This window comes from Amphibalanus amphitrite, unplaced genomic scaffold (assembly GCF_019059575.1).
Source record: "Amphibalanus amphitrite isolate SeventyFive unplaced genomic scaffold, NRLGWU_Aamphi_draft 002739F_arrow, whole genome shotgun sequence".
Lineage (NCBI taxonomy): Eukaryota > Metazoa > Arthropoda > Thecostraca > Balanomorpha > Balanidae > Amphibalanus > Amphibalanus amphitrite.
In genome coordinates this window covers 1-23,189 of record NW_024884118.1, presented here as the reverse complement: position 1 = coordinate 23,189, position 23,189 = coordinate 1, and the positions used below count along the sequence as shown (strand labels likewise).

The 23,189-nt window shown below is 47.1% G+C and overlaps 1 protein-coding gene across 1 annotated transcript; it reads right to left on the bottom strand.

The window, feature by feature from the left end:
* Window positions 1–1,461: 1,461 nt before the first annotated feature.
* On the bottom strand, window positions 1,462–16,683 carry LOC122377335 (28S ribosomal protein S7, mitochondrial-like; the record flags this gene model as incomplete). The annotated part of the gene is made up of 4 exons (XM_043357268.1): window positions 16,461–16,683; window positions 8,133–8,233; window positions 1,953–2,102; window positions 1,462–1,525 (listed from the first exon to the last, which is right to left on the bottom strand). Coding segments are annotated over exons 2-4 (267 nt in total), but the record flags the coding sequence as incomplete, so codon positions are not given.
* Window positions 16,684–23,189: the final 6,506 nt, after the last annotated feature.

Genomic DNA, 23,189 nt, shown 5'->3' with positions numbered 1-23,189 from the left:
TGTGGTTGCCTACAGAGTTAAAAGAATCAGCTTTATGGACAGTAATGGGGGGGAAGGAGGTAATTTGGGCTGTGACGTCACATATTTGAATGTTTGTGTTTGGAATATGGGAAGCCTAAGATGTTTAATGAAAAATAAATGCCAGAACCGTGTTCTTGGTCATCCAATCTATAAAGTCGGGCACAATTTAACTGGTTTTAACAACATTTTAGAAGGTGGGATAGTCCCTTTAACCCGCGCCCGGCTGGGGGTCCTGGATTTCCACGCCCTGCTGGGGGGGGGGGGGGGGTGTCTGAACACCCCCCCCCCTTGTAACTCGGCTCCTGGGCCACGTAGCGATACGCAGAAGGCGGCGTTCGAAAGAGCGTCAAAAACAATGACGAAATCACTTCGCTCAATTTTTTGGTCAGGTCAAAGGTCAGGTCACAAGAGGTCATTGAAGGCAAAATTTCGCCGATTTTCAGGTCGAACGTCGACAATTTCCAAGATGCCAACGCATAACTCGGGAACCAATAGAGCTACAGCGCCGCGGAAAAGCGCATTCGATAGCCCTATTAACACCCTTTCTGAGCAATTCCCTCAGATTTGACCTAAAGTCAACGGTTTTGCCTGCAGGGGGCAAAAACTGCAAAAATAGCCGATTTTTTTCGGAAACAGTTTTTCTGCAATAACTTTTGACCCAAGCCTTGCACGAGCTTACTTTTACCGGCATCGTGTTCCTCTCGTCAAGACGCATCGAAGGAGCTATAACTTGACCTTGAAAGGTCAACTTGAAAATTTGACCTCAGGTCAAGGTCATGACCTGACCTGAAAGGGTCATGTTGCATATCAGTCGATCTGTATCGTCGAGCTGAACACATCTAATGCGTTTTCATCGCTCTAGCATGCCTCAATCAAAAGTTATTTGCGAAAAACTGTTAGATACCATTCGTGACCTAAGATGACCTCAGGGCATAAACAGGGGTCACGGATACCATTTTCATATTCAGTGTGTCTAAACCACTTGTAATTCAGTGTTTTGGAGTGTTTATAATGTCTTTCGTCCAAAAGAGGTGCATTTCAATTTTCTCCCATTGACTTATAATGGGGAGGTCGCAAAATTGACCTGACCTTAGGTCATCGATATCAAAATTCTGAGATATAAATTTTGTACGTGCTATTGCTCTTAGCAATCGCTGAAAGTTTCAAAGCGATCGGTCACTCGGTGTAGCTATGACAGACATTGAAACTTTTTATGAGATGAGGTCACTTCAAGTGACCTGGTGACCTGACCTTGAATGACCTTGGTCTGAAATTTTCACAACATATGTAGAATTGATGTATGATAAGGTGTACCAAAAACAGTGGCGCTCCGCGCCGCCGTTTTTGAGATATTCGCGAAAAACCACAAGGGGGTGTTCAAACACCCCCCCCCCCCAGCAGGGCGCGGGTTAAATAAACCAGCATCTGCTTAGTGCTTACCTTTGCCATCAGGATCTGCGCCAGGTTCTTGTCCCCTCCCTTCATGATAATGTTGGTGAATTTTCTGTAACGGAAAAAAACATAACAATCCGTCAGGCTGCTTCAGAATGTCGAAGAATGCTGCTTCAAAGTGGGTGATAGTAGTTCATATGGTCTAACAGACCTTGCCGCTCACTGGGTTTAACAATAGATGAGACGCGTAAAGGCGGATTATATTCAAAATTTTACAAATGACATCTTTTTTAAATTTCCTTCACGAAAAACACATACGTAGAACTTCGAAATCGAAACATACAACACAAGCCAATTGGAGTGTTTAATCACAATAGTCCTGCTGCCTCTCCACCCCTCCCCACCCTCTCTCCCTCCCACCCTCCTCTCTCTCTCTCTCTCTCTCTCTCTCTCTCTCTCTCTCTCTCTCTCTCTCTCTCTCTCTCTCTCTCTCTCTCTCTCTCTCTCTCTCTCTCTCTCTCCACCCTCCCCTCTCTTACTTGACGGCCGGATGATCAAATGCCGACGAGGTCAGGTCACTGGGCGCGGCTTTGATTGGTGAAAAGGTCAGCTGCTCACGGGCCTCCTCCGTCTGTTCCGGCGGCAGAGTTGGCTCCCGAAACGTAGGCGGGTATTGAGACATGGGGCGCCTGTTGAAGAATAGGACGTTAGAGATGCTGGTTTTCGTGAGGTTAGCAGAGTGTTAGAGATGAAAGGTTTCGTGATTTTAACGGGGATTTAAAGGTGCAAGTTTTAATAATAATGGGACATAGCATACAAGTGATGAATATTGGGGGGGGGGGGGTTAAAGTGCTGGCTTTGGTGAGGGTCATAGTGGGTGGGGGAGGCTTCATGGGTTATAATTTCCATAATGTCAACTGAGGCGGGGAGGGAGGGGATTCGACGCCAAACCTTCACTGAAGTCAGCAAGGGCGTCATTAAAATGTAGGTTTGAAATGAATGGACGATTGAAGTAAAAAGAGGGTGAGAGTGAGGGCTTCACTGAAGTCAACGAGAGTCGTTAGAGACTGGCTTTCATAGGTTTAACAGTGATCGTAAGAGGTGCAAAATTTAAGTGACGTCAACAGATGTCATCAGAGTCAGAATTGCCATCTCGGTTCGAGTCTTGGAGAGTCAAATCCGACAGGAGAAAATTCATGTGACTGGAGACAATAACATCCACATTTAGAACACCCAGCCACACAGCAATCAGTTGTGGACTACTAAAATGTTTTAACTAGTAAAATATGTGACTTATACTATAATTCATAGCTTATCACATACGCTGCAAAGCTCATAGGATTCTAGATACCGGTGAATACATTTGTGGAGGACAGCGAAATCTGTTGGACCAGACTGGGACTACAAAATGGTCCTATATCCAGCACAGGGCGTGGTCAGGTTTAGAGATGCAGGTTGACGTGAATGGTCTCAAGTTCACGAAACACGATTGCGGGGGACCACAGACACCAAATCAGGTACAAGAACGTATAAAAACTGGACGGTTATCATTCTTTCCGCACGTGCAGACGCAAAACATTCAATATGACACATACATATATGTATAACATAAATGTATAACTGACCCATGCGGCACAGCATGCTTCAGGCGCTGTACGCTAGAGCCATCTGTTGGCAAGTTTTGAAACTAGTCTGTCGTGCGGCACGCAAGTTTTGAAACTAGTCTGTCGTGCGGCACAGCATGTTTCAGGCGCTGTACGCTAGAGCCATCTGGTGGCAAAATTTGAAACTAGTCTGTCGTGCGGCACAGCATGCTTCAGGCGCTGTACGCTAGTGCCATCTGTTGGCAAAATCTAAAACTACTCTGTTGTGCGGCACAGCATGCTTCAGGCGCTGTAAGCTAGAGTCATCTGTTGGCAAGATTTGAAACTAGGTCTGTCGTGCGGCACCAAGATTCTTACAGATAAGGTTGGGACGCCAGTCACGTGATCCTTTTTCTGCTTTTCCCAACCCTACTCACGATTTTCATAAGCCTTGATTTATTCCTTGCACGGAGGCGTTTGTAGTTATTTTATATACAAAATCTAATTCAATGATATTTGAAATTAACAAACAGATTTTACTCGCAATCTCAAACAAAAATTGAATTTATTCGCGTTTCATTAATTTAATCAGCTGGCAACCATCACCCATCGTCCTCGATGTAGTCGAACTTGGCGCACTCGGCGCACTAGTCGAACTTGGCGCACAGATAGTGTTCGAAATTTGTGACGCTTACTTGTTGCTATGGCGACCGAGCAGTACGTACGATTTTCATTTGTCAACAAGTGCTTGCGGAGCTGTCGCTCACACTTTTGAACACAGTCTTTATGCGTCAGTTTGTTTTACGCGTCATATCTGAAACATGTTTCGTGAGGCTCCAAAACCATTCAATTCATCTCCTTCAAAAAAGTGTTTTGTAACATTTTCGATATGTTTTTTGGGCTTAATTGCTACCTCCATTCATCTTATCTTGCGTGAGGATAGTCATCACTCGGGGACCAGTTGTTGAAAGCAAGGAACAACGACGAGAAGGAGGTCTTGTAAAAGTCGCAGCAATTGCATTGAGCATTAACCCGCGCGGGGCTGGGGTCTCCAGCCGAACGCGCGGGGCTGGGGGGGGGGGGGGTAAATTTTACCCCCCCCCCCCTGTTATCTCCCGAACTAACGGTCCGATTTGGAAAATTCAAACGCCAATCGAAAGCTCTCATCACGAACTACTAAAAACATGTACTTAATTTAAAGTTTGAGGTCGAGGTCAAGGTCAGGTCAAGGGTACAAATTGCAAGTTTCTACAGTATCGGCCTTGCACCGTAGTTGCCGAAGAATGGAGTCATGGACTGAGACTGATCGCCCAAAACGTGTTCTTAGGCTACCAAGACAATATTCGTTGCATACAATATCATTCAGAGGCCAAGGTCAAGGTCAGGTCAGGTCAGGTCAGGTCACCAAAAAACAAAATATAGAAAAGGGCATGTGCGACACATGTTTTATGGGTCATTTTACTCATAGAATTCAATAGGCACACTCAATAAGTGATATGGACCACCTCTGGATGAATTTCAGGTCGAGGTCAGGTCAAGGTCAGGTCAAGTGAGGTCAAATTTTTAAGTTGGTTGTTAAGGCCTAAAAAGGTGTCTATCTGATGCAGTTTTTCACGGCGAATCGAATGGTGCTATTTTTGTTTCCGTACGAGGTCTAGAATTTCCAAAAAAGTCATTTTTCAAAAATTTTGTGTGTCGTGACGTCATAAAATTTTGAATAACTCCCACATTTTTGAACCGATTCTTCTAAAATTTGGTATGTAGGTGCACATAGACCACTTCTCTGACACATATTCCGGTTTTTTCGATACCCTCAAAATTTTGGATTTTATAATGATTTTCCCAAAAAAGTCAGTTTTTTGAAAAAATTTAGGCCAAAATCCAAAATTTTCAAAAACCGAGATAGCCATTTGATAGACAAAGTAAAATTACGTATAACCTTTTTTGTTACGTCTTGATTCCTTTAAAAATGAAGATGTTAGCGGCGTTTGAACTTTTGCCGTTTTTGAGGCGAAAATGACGAACATGACGTCACTAAAACGTCAATATCTCAAAAAGTTTCCGACGGATTTCGCTCAAATTTTCAGGGAACGTGTCAAATTGATGTAAGAAAAGGTACTGAAAGTTTGACGGCGCTGCGCGCCGCCGTTTTTGAGATATCGCAAAAATTCGCGAGGGGGGGGGGGTAAAATTTACCCCCCCCAGCCCCGCGCGGGTTAAATGACGAAAACAGTTTTACCCCCCCCCCCCCCCCACCGCCGCGTATTTGGAATTTCCGACCTCGACGAGCATCTGTGGTAGAAAACCACCACTTTGGTAGGGGAAACTACTGCTGTCTACTACTGTTTGCACTGCATGTCTCGCTGTAGTTGCGACCGATTGCGACATCTATGCAAGTCAGCAAGGGTACGTACCTTAGCGATATACGTACTTTATAAGTTACGTACTTTTTCGATGCGTATTTTCTTCTTTGACGTACTTTTGTCTAGGTATACGTACTTTGTACTGTACGTAGGTACGGCCCTCCAGCAAAAGAGTGGTTGGGTAGCCTATGTGCTTTTGGTGTAATAACTTTGAATGACAGAGACACTCCTGTAAAATGACTCAATAAAAATGAGAAGAGGGTTCGTGCACACACTTCGGCAATGGTTTTCAACAGCTATTAGACGTATTCATCAATGCAGATCGCTTATTGTGATGTTGGCAACCAACCACTAAATACCTGGAGGGCCGTACCTACTACCTACCTCTGCGATACGCCTACTTCTGTCCTTGACGTACTTATTCCATACGTACTTTATACTCGACGTACTTTTGCGATACGTACTCTTGTCCATACGTACTTTATGCTGTACGCACTTTTACGATATGTGCTTTTGTCCTTGACGTACTTTTGTCCATGCGTACTTAATAATCCACCTATAGGCTATACGTTTACTTCTTCGATACGTACTTTTGTCCTTGACGTACTTTTATCCATTCGTGCTTTATACTGTACGTACATTTGTCATGCGTACTTTTGTCCTTGACGTAGTTTTGTCCATGCGTACTTAATTCTGTACGAACATTTGCGATACGTACTTTTGCCCTACGTGCCAGGGGCGTCGCCACATATTTTCGACAGGGGGGGACGGATCGGCCGACTAAAAACCCAAAATTAGGTATCGTTACCGTACTTATTTAGGCCGATGCATTATCTGTTCAACGATACTGGGCTGAATTCTTACGCGGTACGCGTCTGAAGTATTGATTTTTACACGGATAACCAGAGCCTCCGGTCTTCTATCAGCAGAGGCGGATCCAGCTCAGAGTTTTTTTTTTTGGGGGGGGGGGCAAACCATAACAATTTATCGATTCTTTCCATGCATCGTCCATAGGCGTAATGTTAAAATTATGCCGTTTGGGGGGGGGGGCAAATGCCCATTTTGTCCTCCCCTGGATCCGCCACTGTCTATCAGGGTATAATTGTTGACACATGCCGTCAATCTGATAGTTAACTGTTAATGTATACATCATACGTGGTGGTTGCTTTAGGTATTTGTCACAAAGTTCTGAACTCATAATATCTTTTGGTCTCCAGTATGAATGGGCGGCGCGGGTCGGCGCGAAGCGCCGCGAGATTTTCGTCGAGGTCGGAAATGTATATGCATAGATGTCGCTACAATAGCTTGACATGCAGTGCAAATTGTAGCAGACAGCAGTAGTTTCCCCTACCAAAGTGGTGGTTTTCTACCACAGACGCTCGTCGAGGTCGGAAATTCCAAATACGCCCCACCGCCTCAGGCGATCACGTGCTGTCACCCACCTGGTGCGGCACAGCATGCTTCAGGCGCTGTACGCTAGAGCCATCTGTTGGCAAGATCTGAAACCACTAAGCCTTGCGGCACAGCATGCTTCAGGCGCTCCCCGCCAGAGGCATCTGTTGGCAAGATCTGAAACTATTGAGCCTTGCGGCACAGCATGTTTCAGGCGCTACATGCCAGAGCCATCTGTTGGCAAGATTTGAAACCATGAAACCCTGCGGCACAGCATGCTTCAGGCGCTGTACGCTAGAGCCATCTGTTGGCAAGATCTGAAACTACTGAGCCTTGCGGCACAGCATGCTTCAGGCGCTCCCCGCTAGAGCCACCTGTTGCCGAAATTCAAAACTATTCTATCCTGCTGTACAGTAGGTATGCTTCAGACACCGTATACTAGAGCCATCTGTCGGCTACACCTATTAGAGCCTTAGGCTGGCTACTACTTAGAAGCTATGGTAGGTAGCGTAGCAACTAGCAGGGCTAACGCCGACTTCAAATAGGAAATATTTGCTCATCATCATGGGCACCGGCGGATCCAGAACGGCGGTCTTCGACGCCGCGGGGGTATAGCCAAAGTGTCCAAAAATAAAAAAAACACCAAATTTCTATTCCTAACGCACTGCTGTGCCATTTAGAACAAACTTTTCCCCATAAAAAGTTGTTAAGTTACCGTTTTATTACCGAAAAACTGCAAACTTTCGTCGATTTCGGGCGGAACGGGGGGGGGGGGGGGGGGGTAATGGGTGCGTTTGCCCTAAGTGCTCCTCTGGATCTGCCAGTGATCATGAATTAACCAATTGCCCGGCGGGGCTCTCTCATTACGATAGACCTCCGACCTGTTCAAGCATTGTCTGTGCATTGTCTGACAGTGTATTATTCATGATCAAAATATATCCATAAAATCAGGACACAGAAAGACAGGAACTAGTGCCCCTAAATTGATAGCAGACGTGAGAGGGATGGAAGATCAGTTTCAATATGATTACAAGATCAATAACTAAAGAATGTGCATCAAAAGAATGAAAATAGCATTCAAATATGGCAGAGCATAGAAGCTCAGCTAAAAGACCAGGCAGGTAGGTATATCAACAAGATAAATTTACTAAAAACAATGCATAAATTAGTCATGCAGAGGCCAAGATACAGAGGCCTGAGATGAAGATCTGCATTGACCACTTTTTTGGTGCCATATGATATAATATAAGTAATTTGATGAGAATCAAATTTCCTAAACAAAAGTGTTTTCTAGTACCGAAGTTGGTTCATTAATATGAATTCAGACATAAGATTATCAATACGAAAATGTAGATTGGAGTTCCAGAGTGGCTGAACTTACACATGGCCGATGGTGGGCTGAAGACGACACAGGCACCGCAGGCTTCTCAGCATGGTGACGGGTGGCGGTTGGCTCCCACTGACGTCCACTCAACACTCAGCCTGAAACAACACATCAGGAAAATGTCTGGTGCAATCGTGTAGTGTCAAAGCCATGACATGTCAAATTTCAATTATACCTTACCTTACCTTGGAGGTCATCGGGAACGGGATAGAAAAGGCCACTTGGCCTATAGGTCCCGTTCTCACCGAGTTACTTGGGGAGACATTCAGGACTCGTAAGGTTGTGGCATGACATACATTAGGTGGGTCCAGTGATGGTCAAGTCGTGCCTTGAATGTCGAGAGTGTTTCGGCCGATACGACCTCAGCAGGTAGAGCGTTCCAGTCGTTGATGATGCGGACGCTGAAGCTGCGTCGTCGGGCGAGAGTCGCAGCTCGGGGTTTGATCAGCTTCCATCCGTGTCCTCTCGTCAGCTCGGTCTCGTTCTTGGTGAAGAAGGTCGTTGGCGGCACATCGATTCCACCGTGGAACAGCTGGTAGACCGTCAGCATGTCTCCCCTGCGGCGGCGGTAGAGCAACGACGGTAGTCTGAGACGCTTCAGACGCTCGGGGTAGGGAAGGTGCTTGATGGATTCCACCATACGCGTGGCGCGTCTCTGGACCTTTTCTAAGCGTTTCTGGTGAATGGTCCCCAGACGGCGTTCCCAAACTCCAGAAAGGGGCGGACGAGAGCCTTGTAGAGCAAGGGTAGGGTCGTCTCATCGATGTGAGCGAAGGATCGCTTGATGACCGCGAGCAGCTGCGAGGCTTTTGAAACGGCCGCGGCCGTTTGGGAGTGAAACTTCAGCTCAGAGTCGATTATGATCCCCAGATCCCTTTCTTCGTCTACCACGGCGATGGGCGTCCCGTTTAGCCGGTATTCGTGTGCAGGGTTTCTTGAGCCCATGTGCATCACCTTACACTTTCCTGCGTTGAACGGCAGCAGCCACCTTGAGGACCATCGTGCCAGAGCGTCCAGATCACCCTGCAGACCAGCACCACGTTCGGATGGATTTGTCAGTGGCTTATATAGCTTCGTGTCATCCGCGAACATCTTCATATTGCTTGAGACTTCTAGTGGCATGTCGTTGACGTATATTGTGAACAGCGTCGGTCCCAACACTGAACCTTGGGGGATACCGCTGGAGACTGGTGCCCACTCCGAGGTGCAGCCCTGAATCAGCACCCGTTGACGACGGCCAACTAGGAAGGTCTGTATCCAGGTGAGAAGTTTACCTTCGACACCATACGACCTCAGCTTCTCGAGGAGACGTTTGTGCGGCACCGAGTCAAAAGCTTTGGCGAAATCTAGGTAGACCACATCCACCGGGGTTCGGTCTTCCAAGGCAGCGGTCCAGTCTTCGAGTGCCTCAAGCAGTTGGGAGCTACACGAACGCTTCGCCAGGAAACCATGCTGAGATCTGTGAAGCAGGCCGTTTGCTGACATATGGTGCAGGAGCTCATCCCTGATGACAGATTCGAGGACCTTACAACAGACGGATGTCAGGCTGACCGGTCTGTAGCTGGATGGCAGGCGGCGATCTCCTTTCTTGAATATCGGAGTCACGTTGCCGATCTTCCACTCTGGGGGGACATCCCCGGAGTCCAGCGATTTCCTGAAGATCCAGCTCAGTGGGTGGGAGAGGACGGCTGCATTCTCCTTTAGTACGCGAGGGTGAAGGCCATCGGGTCCTGGTGAGCTGTGTGCTCGCAGCGCTGCCAGCTTGGTGTGTACCCGTAGCGGGGAGATTTCGACGTCCTCCAGAAGCGGTCCGTGATGAGGGCGCTCCAGGACAGGGATGGTGTCTGACGCTTCTTTGACGAAGACGCTACTGAAGTATCTGTTCATGGCGTTAGCTTTTGCCTTGTCAGAAGACACCGTTTCTCCATTCTCGTCTTCTAGGTCGCCGATGCCGTTTTTGGTCTTGAGGCGTGAATTTGCGTACCGCCAGAAGCACTTCGGGTTATCTTTGATTGACAGTACCAGCTTTTGCTCATGTTGTCTCCGGAGGGCTCTGGTCATGTTCCTCAGGTCGTTACGACACCTGACGTACCTGGCGTGATCGAGTTCATCGTGGCTTCGGCAGTAAGTGCTCCACAATAGCCTTTTCCTTTTCCTCAATTGGAGGGCATGGCGATTCATATATATGTTGTGTTCAGAGGCCTTCTTTCTGATGCTGGAGCATGACTCAATGGCTGCACAGATTGACGAACTAAAGAAGGTGTGAGCTTCATGAGTAGTCATGTTCCTCATCACCGCCCAGTTGCACGATTCAAGCGCATTACTCAGTGAACGATAGTTGGTGCGAGAATACATGCGTGGCAGCGAGGATGGCGCAGGTGCGTAGCACATCAATGTGAAGGTAAGGATTACATGATCACTTCTACCCAGGGCAGGGCCATACTCAAGGTTGCGAACCATACCCTCCTCATTGGTAAAGACTAAGTCCAGAGTACTTGGCCTCTCTCCAAGCCTGTAACGTGTGGGCTGGGTAACGTGTTGGAACAGGTAACAATCCTGGATCGTCTCTACAAAGGAGTGCGTGGCTGAAGTAGATGCACCAGTGTCCCAGTCAATGCCAGGAAGATTGAAGTCGCCAACGATGACAAGGTGTGAGAAGGGGGCTACAGCTGCTTGGTGAATCAGCTCACGGGCGTAGGAGCGTCATGAAAAGTGGGTGGGCCACCCTGTCAAGGGGCCTCCTTTTCCAGGGGGCCTCCAACTTTTGCCTCGTCCTGCTGGCTGCTTTCAAGTATGACCTCCAAATCTAGCTTCTGAGATCGGGCAGATGTACCCAGGGGCGTAACCGCTTAAGCGAACAGTGCAGAAAGTCCGCACCATTTTTAAAACTTATTCCCCCTCCCATTTTTTTTTAGAATGTATTTGCCGCAAACGGCGCATGACCCCTGAAAACCCTTACACAAATGTCTTCCTCGTTTCCCAGGTGCCCCCATTAGCTTCATAAGCGCCCTCTTTGGCATATAAGCGCCCTATGTATAGTCATCAGAGACATCCCTATATGTCCCACAGTCGCCCTATTGTCGCATACAGTGTGCGCTTATCATAGGCGTCTCTCTTTTATGGACACTTGAAGGCACCTCTCTTTGCCATGCCGGCGCCCCTGTTTCTTATGAATGCACCCCCATGGCATTGGTCAATTGCAATTTGCAGACCTCTATTGCATGTGGACGCCCATATATGTAGGCCTCAGAGGCGCCCCTCTTTCGCAGTGAGGCGCCCCTATGGGCTTCATAGGCGCCCCTCTATTGCACGTAGGTGCCCTACTGTCTCAGAACCGCTCCCCTTTGGCATGGAGACGCCCATCTTTCGTACGGAGGAGCCGCTGTGGTTCTTAGAGACGGTGGTTCTTAGATGGTGCTCCCAGACGCAGATGGGGCTCTCGGAGTCGACAGTGTGGGACCTTCAGTCGCTGATGGGTGCCCGCCAGATGTGGACCCTCGGAGACGCCGGTATGGGGCCCTCAGAGATGCCGGTATGGGCCCTCAGAGATGCCGGTATGTGGCCCTTAGAGACACCGGTGTGGAACCCTCAGATACTTCAGTGTGAAGCCCTTACAATTGCTGGTGTGGAGCTATGAATGCGCTGGCTTAAATCCCTCAGAGGCCGGTACATGGACATAAGAGCTCAGTGAGAGCTTGTGTGGTGCCTTCAGTGGCCTTGTGGAGCCGTTAGACATCAACATGGTGCTCTCAAGAGCCGGTGAGTCCTCAGAGTCACCGGTGTGGGGCCTTCCGAGCTCCAAGATACTGGTCTGGGGCCCTCAGATGTGTCGGTGTGGGTCCTTCAGATGTACCTATAGAGCCTTGAGATGCACAGGTGTGGTGGCCCACAGAGGCGCCGGTGTGGGGCCCCCAGAGCCACCGATATAGGGCCCTAAGAGACACTAGTATGACCCTCAAAGGCGCCGCTGTGTGGCGCTCATAAACACTGGTGTGGAGCCATCACAGGCGGGTGGAGCCGTTAGAGGCCGGAAAGGGCCCTTAGATGCCTATAAGGAGCCTTCAGAAGCCGGCGTGGCACGTGGGGATAAGCGTGTCTACTTAGGAGCTTTTGAGGTGCTCTCATGAGCTCTGTGGGGCCCTACCGAGCCGAAATATGGCCACGGCCAGTTGCCGCCGCATGGCTCTTCGGACTATCATTCTCAGGGGCCTCATCTGCCTAGTTTGAGTAGAAGGGCCTCTCAGACCATCAGTCTCATGGGCCTCCTCTGGCTAGTTTAAATAGAAGGGCCTGTTAGACCATCAATCCTAGGGGCCTCCTCTGGTTAGTATAAATAGAAGAGCCTCTCAGACCATTAATCTCAGGGGGCTCCTGTGGACAGTATAAATAAAAGGGCCTCTCAGACCATCAGTCTCGGGGGGCCTCCCTAGAAAAGTGTAAATGTGGATAGAGGGCCCCCTCAGATTCATTAGGAGTGGACCTCTCTGACTATCAGTCTCAGGGGCCTCGTGTGGCCAGTATGAATATAAGAGCCTCTCAGACCATCGGTCTCAGGGGCCTCTTCTGACTAGTCTGGATAGAGGGCCCTCCCAGACCACCGGTTTCAGGGGCCTCCAGTGGCCAGTTATATGAACAGAAGGGCCTCACAGCCATCAGCCTCGGGGGCCTCTTCTGACTGGTGTGAATATGAGGGCCTCTCATACCATCAGTCTCAGGGGCCTCCTCTGCCTGGTGTGAATATAAGGGCTTCCCAGGCCATCAGTCTCAGGGGACTCTTCTGACTGGTGCCGGATTGAGGGACCTCCCAGACCGAAAGTTTTGGGGGTCTCCTGTGGCCAGTATAAATAGAAGGGCCTCTCAGTCCATCAGTATCATGGGCCTCTTCTGCCTGGTGTGATTATAAGGGCCTCTCAGGTCATCAGTCTCAGGGGCCTCCTCTGACTACTGTGTAGATGGATAGGCCTCCCAGACCATCAGTCTCAGGGGCCTCTTATGACTATTAAGGATAGAGGGGCCTCCTCTGACTAGTGAGGGTAGGGGGCCTCGGCTAGACCGCCAGTGTCAGGGGCCTAAATTTATTCTGACTAGTGTGGATGGAGGGGTCTCCCAGACCACCAGTCTCAGACCTCTGACTAGTGTGGATAGAGGGGCCTCCCAGACCGCCAGTGTCAGGGGCCTCCCCAGACCAATGTGGATATTGGGGCCTCCTCAGATCCACTAGGGCCTTTCAGGCCATCAGTCTCAGGGGCTTCGACTGACAAGTATGAACAGAGGGCCTCCTTGGATCCATCACGGCCCCTTGGAGTCCGTGCGTGGGGATTCGTGGAACTTATTTTTACCGAGTTTGTTTATTCTGGAAGGTGACGACGTCCTCTCAAATCGAGAAGAGGAGCCTCGAGTAAAAAGTGGGTGGGCCAAAACACATGGTTGGCCCCCCACCTCGAAAAGTGGGTGGGCACTTGCCCACCTGGCCCCCCCTGTTCCTACGCCTATGAATCAGCTGCTCCAGCTTTTCAATGCTTTCTTCTTGGGATCCAGACGGGCTTCGGTAGATGCAGCCTATCAACAAGTGATCTGTTCCTTGTAGCTTCAATCCAACCCAAACATCTTCAATCATTGATTTGTCAAAGACTACCTCAGAGACACTCAGATGCTGTGCTACATACACACAGATACCTCGTAATCCAGAGTTGCCCAGGTCCATCATACCTGGATTGAAGTTGGTGAATAACAGGTATCCTGGAATGTGCAGCAGTGATGGGGCAATAGGCAGTCTCTGAGCTTTTGGAAGGGTCTCAGTGAGCAGCATCACATCTGGCTCCTCTCCACAAATCCTCATGCTTAGCTCGTCCCTCTTATTTATGAACTGGTCTGTGTTTGTATAGAGCACACAAAGATTTCTGACGGTCTTTTTCCTCTGGCTCCAGGCTCCATTTACTTTATCTAGTCAGTCTTGCCGAACTGGCTCTCTGGCAGTGCCATTCTGGTTTTCAGGCTGATGAGTGTCCACCACAGCAGAGCTGTCCTCCTGTTGGTGGGTGGTACTTGTTCCAGAGCCGGCTGACCCCCTGGCAGGAGGAGTGGGCTGCACAGCTGCAGAGTGTCTGACAGGTCTCGCCAGCTCTGTCTATCCATCCCATGAGCAGGGTTTGGATCGGGTACCTGTGCTCTATCAGTGCCTGCTGAAGATGCAGCATGTCGGGGCAGCTGAATCACTTTGCCACCCCTGATGACAAGGTTGTGCTCCCCCGCCTGCCTGCGGGTTGCAAGTTCCTCTCTCAGTTTTTTATTTGCTTCTCTCTCCATCTGCGTCATGTCTGGGGAGAGGTATATGTTACTGTAATTCTCTGTGTTCCTGAGCCATGGTGCACAACGCAGGATGTCACCACGGACGGATGGGTTTCCGAGTGTGACTATGAGTAGTCTTGGTTTGTTGGGAAGTTTTTTGTTGGGAAGTTTTTTGCAAATTATGTATGTGATTTTAACAAATTTTAGGGTTTCAGGAATCTTTTACCTAGGAACCTATGAAATCCTCAACAAAGTTAAGGCATAAAACAATTCAAAGCGAGCAAAAAACTTAGGGACAGAAGACATTAGACAGGTCATTTTGCTTACCTACCAATAGTTGGTTATATGACTTATATCAATATTGCTTAAGCTACCAAATGAATGTACAATTGCTATAAATGCATGAAAACTGACCATTCAAAAATTTTGAGATGAAATAGTAGGAGGGGTAGGTAAAGAAAAAACTGTTCAATCGCATATGTATCGAGACCACAAACCCAAAGCGATAACCAATTGCTCTTCACAAAACTGAAAACAGACGCAAGGAAACTTCTGTTGCTAGTCAACCGCACTTAGATATAAATAATCGAACATAATTCTGTACCTCTTTTGAAACAAGCTCGCCATAATTGAAACTCTTTGAACTTCAGTTCAATAATATACGCTTGTCCTGCTTGCAATTCGCAAATTACAAATCACTTCATTAGTTATCAACTAGTCGCCATGGAAACTAAAAGTGGTACTCCTATTCTAGTGAAACTGAACAGATGGTTTCTGCAAAACTTCCACGTATGTGTTTCCTGTCAAGCCGTACACCAAGCCGATACGGCCTTGCCAAGCCGTACACGAGATGTTTGGAACGGTGTTGGTGTAGATAGATAGATAGATAGATAGATTTGTATTTCAGACTAACAGTCCATTGCTATGAGTTGATAACATAACATAACATAACATATATTACAATGTAACAACAGGCTACAGGAGCCCAACAAGGTTACAAGGATGAAATACACAGTGATGTACACATTCATGCACACTGAACAAGATTTACATGACAATGAATGCAATGAGTGTATCCTAACAACGAAACCTATCAGAGTTGTCTACGTCTTCAATGGTGTCAAAGACCGCACCACGCTCCGTAAAATACAAATCCACGTTATGTTTGAATTTGTTAAGGGAGGAACTATCAATAACCCAAGGAGGTAAGCTATTCCACATATCAATGACGCGGTTAGTAAAAAAGGATTGCCTTAACCGCGTTTTTGAAAATTTCTTTACCAATTTACATCCGTGTCTTCTTGTAGAGTTCGAACTTATCGTGAATAAACTCTTAAAATCTAGCTTATCAATACCTCTATAAATTTTGAACAATTCAATCAAATCACCTCTCACTCTCCGGTAATGGAGTGAAAACATATTTAACGAGACAAGCCTTTCTCTGTAAGTCATCCCGCGAAAACCATGCACCATCCTAGTGGCCTTCCTCTGTACACGCCAGTGTCAGAAAAGTGGTTTGGGGATCTAAGTTCGCGGAACAAAATGTTTAGCTGCTCACGGAACAAAAATCATAAAGTAAGGCACTGTAGGGCCACGCGTATTGTTCTAGGTATGCTTTAAGTATACAAGATATTTGCCAGAGTCTCAGTCAGAAACAGCAGCTTCTAGATATAAAATAAGGGTTCAAGGAACGCAGCAGGTTGTGGCCTTACAGCCCAAGTGTTAGACTTATTTATAATTAGTTAGCAAATATGGACATGCAGGTAATGGATGACCACTGATGCTCAAAATTATTCATAATTGAAAATATACAAATAATTCTTAAAATTGTGAATGCAGTGAGAAAAATGAATGGGGTATAAAAATATACACAACATCCAGAATATGCTTTTCAAATGACACATTTTCACATGAAACAAAAACTGCTAAGTATATTGAAATACTATTTGAAATACCTTTAAGCAAAATCAAAACATAGCCAAGTGGAGTGGTACCTACCTACCTAGATAGTATCAGTATAAATGGCCTTGTACCTACCTATACCTATATTGACATAATGCAAGTTTGACAAATTTGACGCAATCCAGCTTGAAGCAAATAACCAACAAATAACGAACCACAAAGACACAAAAACATGCCAGCACTTAAAGAAAAAAGGTCTTGTGCAAGACAACCCCCAAAAACCATGCTACAAATGATTATAATCAATAATAGATAATTGCCCACGGCCCACGCGCTTGCCCAAACTGAAACGGACGCCTCGCACCTCGAGCCTTGAGAAATGGCGCGGAGGATGACTCGGCGAGGGAAATTAGAGGAAAGGGATTTCCTCTTTACTGGTTTTCAACTCACCTGTTCAACTCACCTGTTGGGGGTTCCCTGCCTTCCAGAGTACAGCATAGAGGATGTGCATAGGATACGTGAGGAAGGAACCCGCGAACGTAGGGCTCGCCCGGCGGAGACACCACAAGGGGGTGCTGCCAAGCCGGGAACAAGAGCCTGCATAGTGACAAACACGAATTTTGCTATAGTTTCATGATACATACAATAAAAGATCGTATACAATAATGCAAACACAAATTAGGGGAAACAGGTCAACGCAATAGCCATCACATATGATAAGAGAACAAGGCATCACCCATCGAGTCAGCCAACATGGCCTTGAACCTGCTCAGGTCGGATTCACCTACGACCTGGTCAGGGAGTGCGTTCCAAGCGGTGATACAACGCTTGCTGAAGGACCTGGTCCTGACATCAGTTTGTGCTCGAGTGTGGCGGATTTTGAACATGTGGCCTCTGGTACTAGACGAGGGATCAAGTTCGAACATGGTAGTGGCATCTATACAACACTTTGCGTGGAAAATCTTCCAATATTGAATCAGATCGGCACGTAGAAGTCTGCCCTGGACCGAGTACTGGTTCAGAGCCCTAAGCCGGGATTTATAATCAAGCTCTCCCATGCCTAAGATCTTTTTAGTCCAACGGCGTTGAACAGATTCGAGGAGGCGCACGTCCCCTATATACGCAGTGTGCCATACACATGAGCAGTATTCCATGATGGGTCTTACATGAGTGTTGAATAAAGTGAGCATGAAATCAGGGGATCTGCAGACAGTTGACCTTAACAAGTTTTGGGTAAGGCCAGCAGCCTTTTGCACTGTCAAAGCCACATGCTGGTGAAACTTTAGGTCAGAATCAATAAGAACCCCGAGATCAGTGTGGGATTTCACGACCTGAATCGATGTTTGGTCTAAGTGATAGGACGGGGGAGGTAGGACATGGGACCTTCTTTGAAAGCGGATGACCACACATTTTTTCAGATTTAAGTAGAGACACCAGGACTCTGCCGTGCGTTGTAGCATCGTTATGTCCTTCTGACAAGCCTGTGAATCACGACAGTAGTTAGCTGGACTGTCGTGGCGTATTGTCATGTAGATCTTCAGGTCATCTGCAAATATTTTATACTGACAGAGGAGGTTACTTGCGACATGGTTGACGAAAATAAGAAAAAGAATTGGTCCGAGGACAGAACCCTGGGGTACGCCACTCGAGACGTTGCGCTGGCTGCTTGTCTTTCCCTTTACCTGGACTGACATGCGGCGACCAACAAGAAAGTCCTCGATCCAGCGGATGAGGGGGGTATTGATCCCTAGCAAATGTAACTTGGTGAGCAGAATAGGGTGAGATACTACGTCGAAGGCCTTGGAGAAGTCAAACATGATGACGTCAACGGTGTCGCCCCTGTCAAGGTGTCTGGAAACGTCATCGTAAACCAGCAGTAGTTGGTCCATGGTTGAGCGACCTGCACGAAACCCGAATTGGTGGTCAGACAAGATATTGTTGCTCTCGAGGTAGTCTGTCAGGTGGCGGGCGATTATTCGCTCTAGACACTTGCATGTTACTGAGGTCAGGCTAATAGGGCGATAATTAAGGGCTTGGTACCTTGAGCCTTTTTTGAAAATTGGCACAACTACCGACGATTTCCACTGGACAGGCAAGCGGCCTTCCCTCAGCGACTGGCGGAAGAGGAGTAATAATGGGTAAGTTAAAGCTGAGGCACACCTTTTTAGTAGGCAGGGGTGGATATCGTCCGCTCCCGCCGCAGAGAAAGCATCCAGGCACTGCAGGGAGGAGAGCACGTCCTGGGCACTGACGTAGAGTGGAGGCATCTGGCTGGATACAGACTGGTGATCAGTTGGGCCGCGACGAAGGGAAGGGCTGTGCAGGGCGGGTGTGAAAACACTGGCAAATGCAGTGACGAAAGCTTCAGCCATCAACTCTGGGTCGTCTGAGAGACTCCCGTCAGGTAACTGTAGCGGGCCGACTCCGGGACAACCAACTTTCTTCCTGCGAAGGTAAGCATGAAAACGTTTGGGCTGTGTCTTAAGATCATTAAGTAGTTCAAGCTCGTAGTTGACTTGAGACTCAGTAGCAAATGATCTTAGCTGCTTGTTTGCCTTGAAAAAGTCTCTCAAGGCTACCTCTGCTGCGACAGAGCTTTTGCCAAGGCGGTGGCGGACAGACTTATACTTTGCCCAAGCTTCCTTTTTACTGTTCCTTAACCTGTGAGGAGGGTTAGTTTTCCATGGCAGCCTGTTTGAGATCTGTTGTGGGGCAAGGGGAACACATTCCTCAACAAGGGGCATCAGGACATTCACGAAACGGGTATACGCGCCACCGATGTCAAGCGCTGTAAACTCAGCATCCCAGTCAACCTCGTATAAGGCACGCGATAGGATGTTGTATTTGCCTTTCTGCCACTTCCGGTACTTAGCAGGGGCGATCTGCGAAGGAGACGTCTCAAGGTCAAACACATAAGTGCATAGTATCGGGCAGTGGTCGCACCCGGGTAAGGGAGGGAGTACCTGAACAGATCCAACTCTGTCTGCATCTGTGGACAGGACAAGATCCAGTATATTGCCCGAACGTGGGAAAGTGGGCTCGATAACCCACTGGGTAAGCCCCAGAGACATGAATACTTCGTAGCCTTGCCTGTCAAAAGAGGAAGCGTGAGATATCGGACAAGAACTCTCCCAGGACAGCGTAGGTAAGTTGAAGTCCCCCAGAAGAAGGACTTCCCTGTCACCACAGAAGGCCAGCAGAAAGTCATATATGTGTGCTGTGTCCTCCAAGGAGGAGGATGGTGGCCGATATACCACTGCAACATGCAGGTTAAAATCAGGAAGGCGGACCGCTAGCACATTCTGATATGGCTTATTTACTTCATCAAACTTCACTGAGCTGTGGATGTAGAGGCACACGCCATGTTTGGGGAATCTTCCTGGTGTATCGTTCCGGACAATGTGGTAACCTGGAATGGTAATAAAACTGTCAGGCATAGAATGCAGCAGATGAGACTCTGTAATAGCAAGAAGGTGAAGTCCATGATCGACAAGGAATTCCTGAACGAATGGCACCTTCCTGGTAAGGGAGTTAACATTAGCCTGGCCAATCTTCAAAATAAAAGTAGATCCACTGGAGCCCTGGCAGGGAGCCGAGGCTACTCGTTTGCCACAGGGCGGGGCTGGTTGTTGCCAGGTGCTGAGACAACAGAGCCATCTGTCCTCTCAGATACCTGCGGAGAGGGGGTAGCCGTAGGTGGGACCGCTCCAGGGCTCGGTTCCTGTTGGTTGCCAGCAGCAGGCATGGAGGGGGCATCAGATGCAGGCTGAGAAGACCCAGCACCATTAGCTCCAGCTGCCACGCCCGCTGCAGACCGCCTCGCTCGCAGCTCAGCTCTCTGGTTGAAGGTCAGGTCACGTCGGATGAACACAGTCCCAAAGAGGTTGGAATGTTTCAGCTGCCTACAGTTATTCAGGATCATCTTTCGAACCTCGTCATCCTGGACCTTTCCACGATAGAGGTCGCTTTCTGAGGGAATTTTGACAACGTCAGTAAGTGTGACACGCTGGTTAACCAGATGTTCTGAGACAGCCTCAAACTTGGTGACAGCCTCGGATGCTGAGGCAGCACCCAGGCCCCTAATAATAAGAGAAGTGCGGCGCTTTTGCTGCTCCTGTAATTCACGAAGCTCTTCTCGCACCACTTTTCTGTATTCCTGAGAGGGTTGCAGGTCAGCGGCAGCTGCTGATGCATAAGTCCTGGGAATGGCAGGGGCTGATGGAGCAGGAGGGTGTGGCGGGGCAGGGTCAGGAGCTGGATGGGACGGTCTAGGCTGAGAGCGCATGTCTTTGATTTCCTTTTTTAACTCTTGAACCTGACTGCAAATCCCCTTAATCTGCTGTGATAGATGGCTAATGAGCTCCACCAGATGTGTCTCTGTGCTGCTACTAGGTGAGCCACCTCTCTTTGTGGAGTAGTCAAGACGACACTTTGTGCAAACAAACTTAATGCCATTTCCATTATATCTGCCTATTGCGTCTATCATGTCTTGTGAGAGGCCGCTGCACATCACAGTGTTGTGAACCCATACCTCACATTCATCACAGCCAATTGCATCATCTCCAACATCCTTACAGCAGGCACCACAAAGCTGCACATCGGAAGCATGGCGGACATCAGCACTAGCTACACTGGCACTACGACCCTTCCTGGACACAGCACCAGGTCCTGCACCACGTCCACGTGGCATGCTCAATGCTGCTTGCTTTTTCCTTTCTTTTTCTTTTATATTTTTCTTTTATTTTTTGTTTTTTTTGTTTGTTTTTTTGGTTTGTAGTTTTTTTTCTTTTTTATGCAAGCAAGCAGTTAGGGTTGACGTATACAAACATGCAAGACATTAATCACAGACAAACAAAGGGTAACACATTTACATGCGGGAGGACAGAGACAAGACAGGGGCAGGAGAAGGACAATCAAGCAAGTTCAGCCAAGCAGTCAGGCAAAGAGGGAGATTGGGCCAGAGAGAAGCTGACTCACTTAGTTCGGCAGGTACTAGCCTAGCAGGTGTTCAGATGCACAAGCAATCAATTTGATAAAAATGATTCAAATTGATGAGAACTTCAAAATAGGATATCATATTTAAAAAGAATCTAAAAAAATGAATATTTGACCTCAATCTGGCTGCTTTATTTCAAATAATATACTAATAAGCAAAGGGATTTTATGCCCTAGACAAACATGTCTGTTTATGTATGTTTATTTTTTGTAATATCAGTGTTTCCTGCATAAAAATCGTTTCCTGCCCAATAGTGGACGAGAAAGCAGGAAATCGGTAGTTACTGATTTGATGAAAGAATACGCAAAAGGAATGGCAGTGTATCCATAAACGTGGTGTGGATTGTGCATTGTGCAAAGACGTTGTGGTGAGGCTGGGACTGAGGACTTGCCATTCAAGTCGTAGGTATTGGTATGGGTGGTTGTTCGTGATAATATTGATTTATCGTAAGAAGCATCTAACCTCATTCCGTGCACGTGACATGCAGGTGATCATGGTTGAATTGGATGGTAGGTATCATCCTGTCACGGGCTGATTCTCATTCGTAAACATCTGATTCTCATTCGTAGACAAACCAGGTGAGAAATGTGATGGAATGGAAACATTTATTTATTTCACAAACACACTCAATAGCATACATTCAATACATTCACGTATACTGGATTCATTCCTTCACGCTTGTTTTAAAACTTGCTGGATAGTTTGACATGGTTTGTCAATACTTCTATCTTGTAAGCACCTCAACTTTGGAAAGTAATGAATGACTGGCATTTTAACTGATCCAATTATGATGATTGCATGGTGAAATTGTGGAGTAACTGCTTCTTATCTGTTTCAATAGTACTTGCAGGATGCTTGCTTGCTGCTTTGGAGATCTGAAAACAGAACAAAGCACAATGTCAAATTTTCAATTAACATGTTTCTTTAGTAAGTTTCCCTTTCAGTCCTGTGATGCCCAGTTGCAGTTGATATTTAGTCAGTGACGGAACAAAAAAAGTGATTATTGGCAGTGAAAAATCTCACAGAACAAATCTTCCAAGTTCAAAAAAATTGAGAAACCGGCCACTTTTCTGACACTGGTACACGCTCTAGAGACTTGGCGTCTTTTTTAAAGGGCGAGTACCATGCCTGTGCACAATACTCTAAATGTGGACGAACAAGAGAACAATAAAGTTTTTTCATAACGTCTTTACTTTTATAATTAACGTTTCTATATATTACTCCCAACATTTTCAGAGACTTTTTACGGGCTTCTTGACATTGATGACTGAATTTTAGATCATTTGTGATTAAAACACCTAAATCTCTTTCTTCAAAAACATTTTGCAGTTGACTGCTGTTTAAATAATATCGATCATTTTCATTTACCCCAACGCTAAGAACTTTGCATTTCTCTACGTTAAATTCCATCTGCCATTTTCTGCTCCAATTGAAAAGAATGTTTAAATCTGATTGTAATGTTTTCATGTCCTCGTCTGATGTAATTGCTTATGCCAGCTTAATGTCATCAGCAAATTTCCAAAGCCTACTGCTTAATTATTATCCAGAGAGTTTACAAAATAATAAAGAGCATGGGGCTAGAACCGTACCTTGTGGTACACCACTCTTAACCTCCGCCCACTCAGACTGTTGTCCATTCAAAACAACTCGCTGCTTACGTCCTACCAGCCAGGTCTCTATCCATCTAAGGAGGAAACCGTCTAAGCCATGACACTGTAATGAAACTAATAATCTTTGATGTGGAACCTTGTCGAAAGCTTTACAAAAATCTAAATACCTACTGCTACCATCTGGATGTACCAGATGTGATGGATGAAACAACAAACATCGATTAAGGCACACTCCCAGTCGATGCACATTCTGTATTA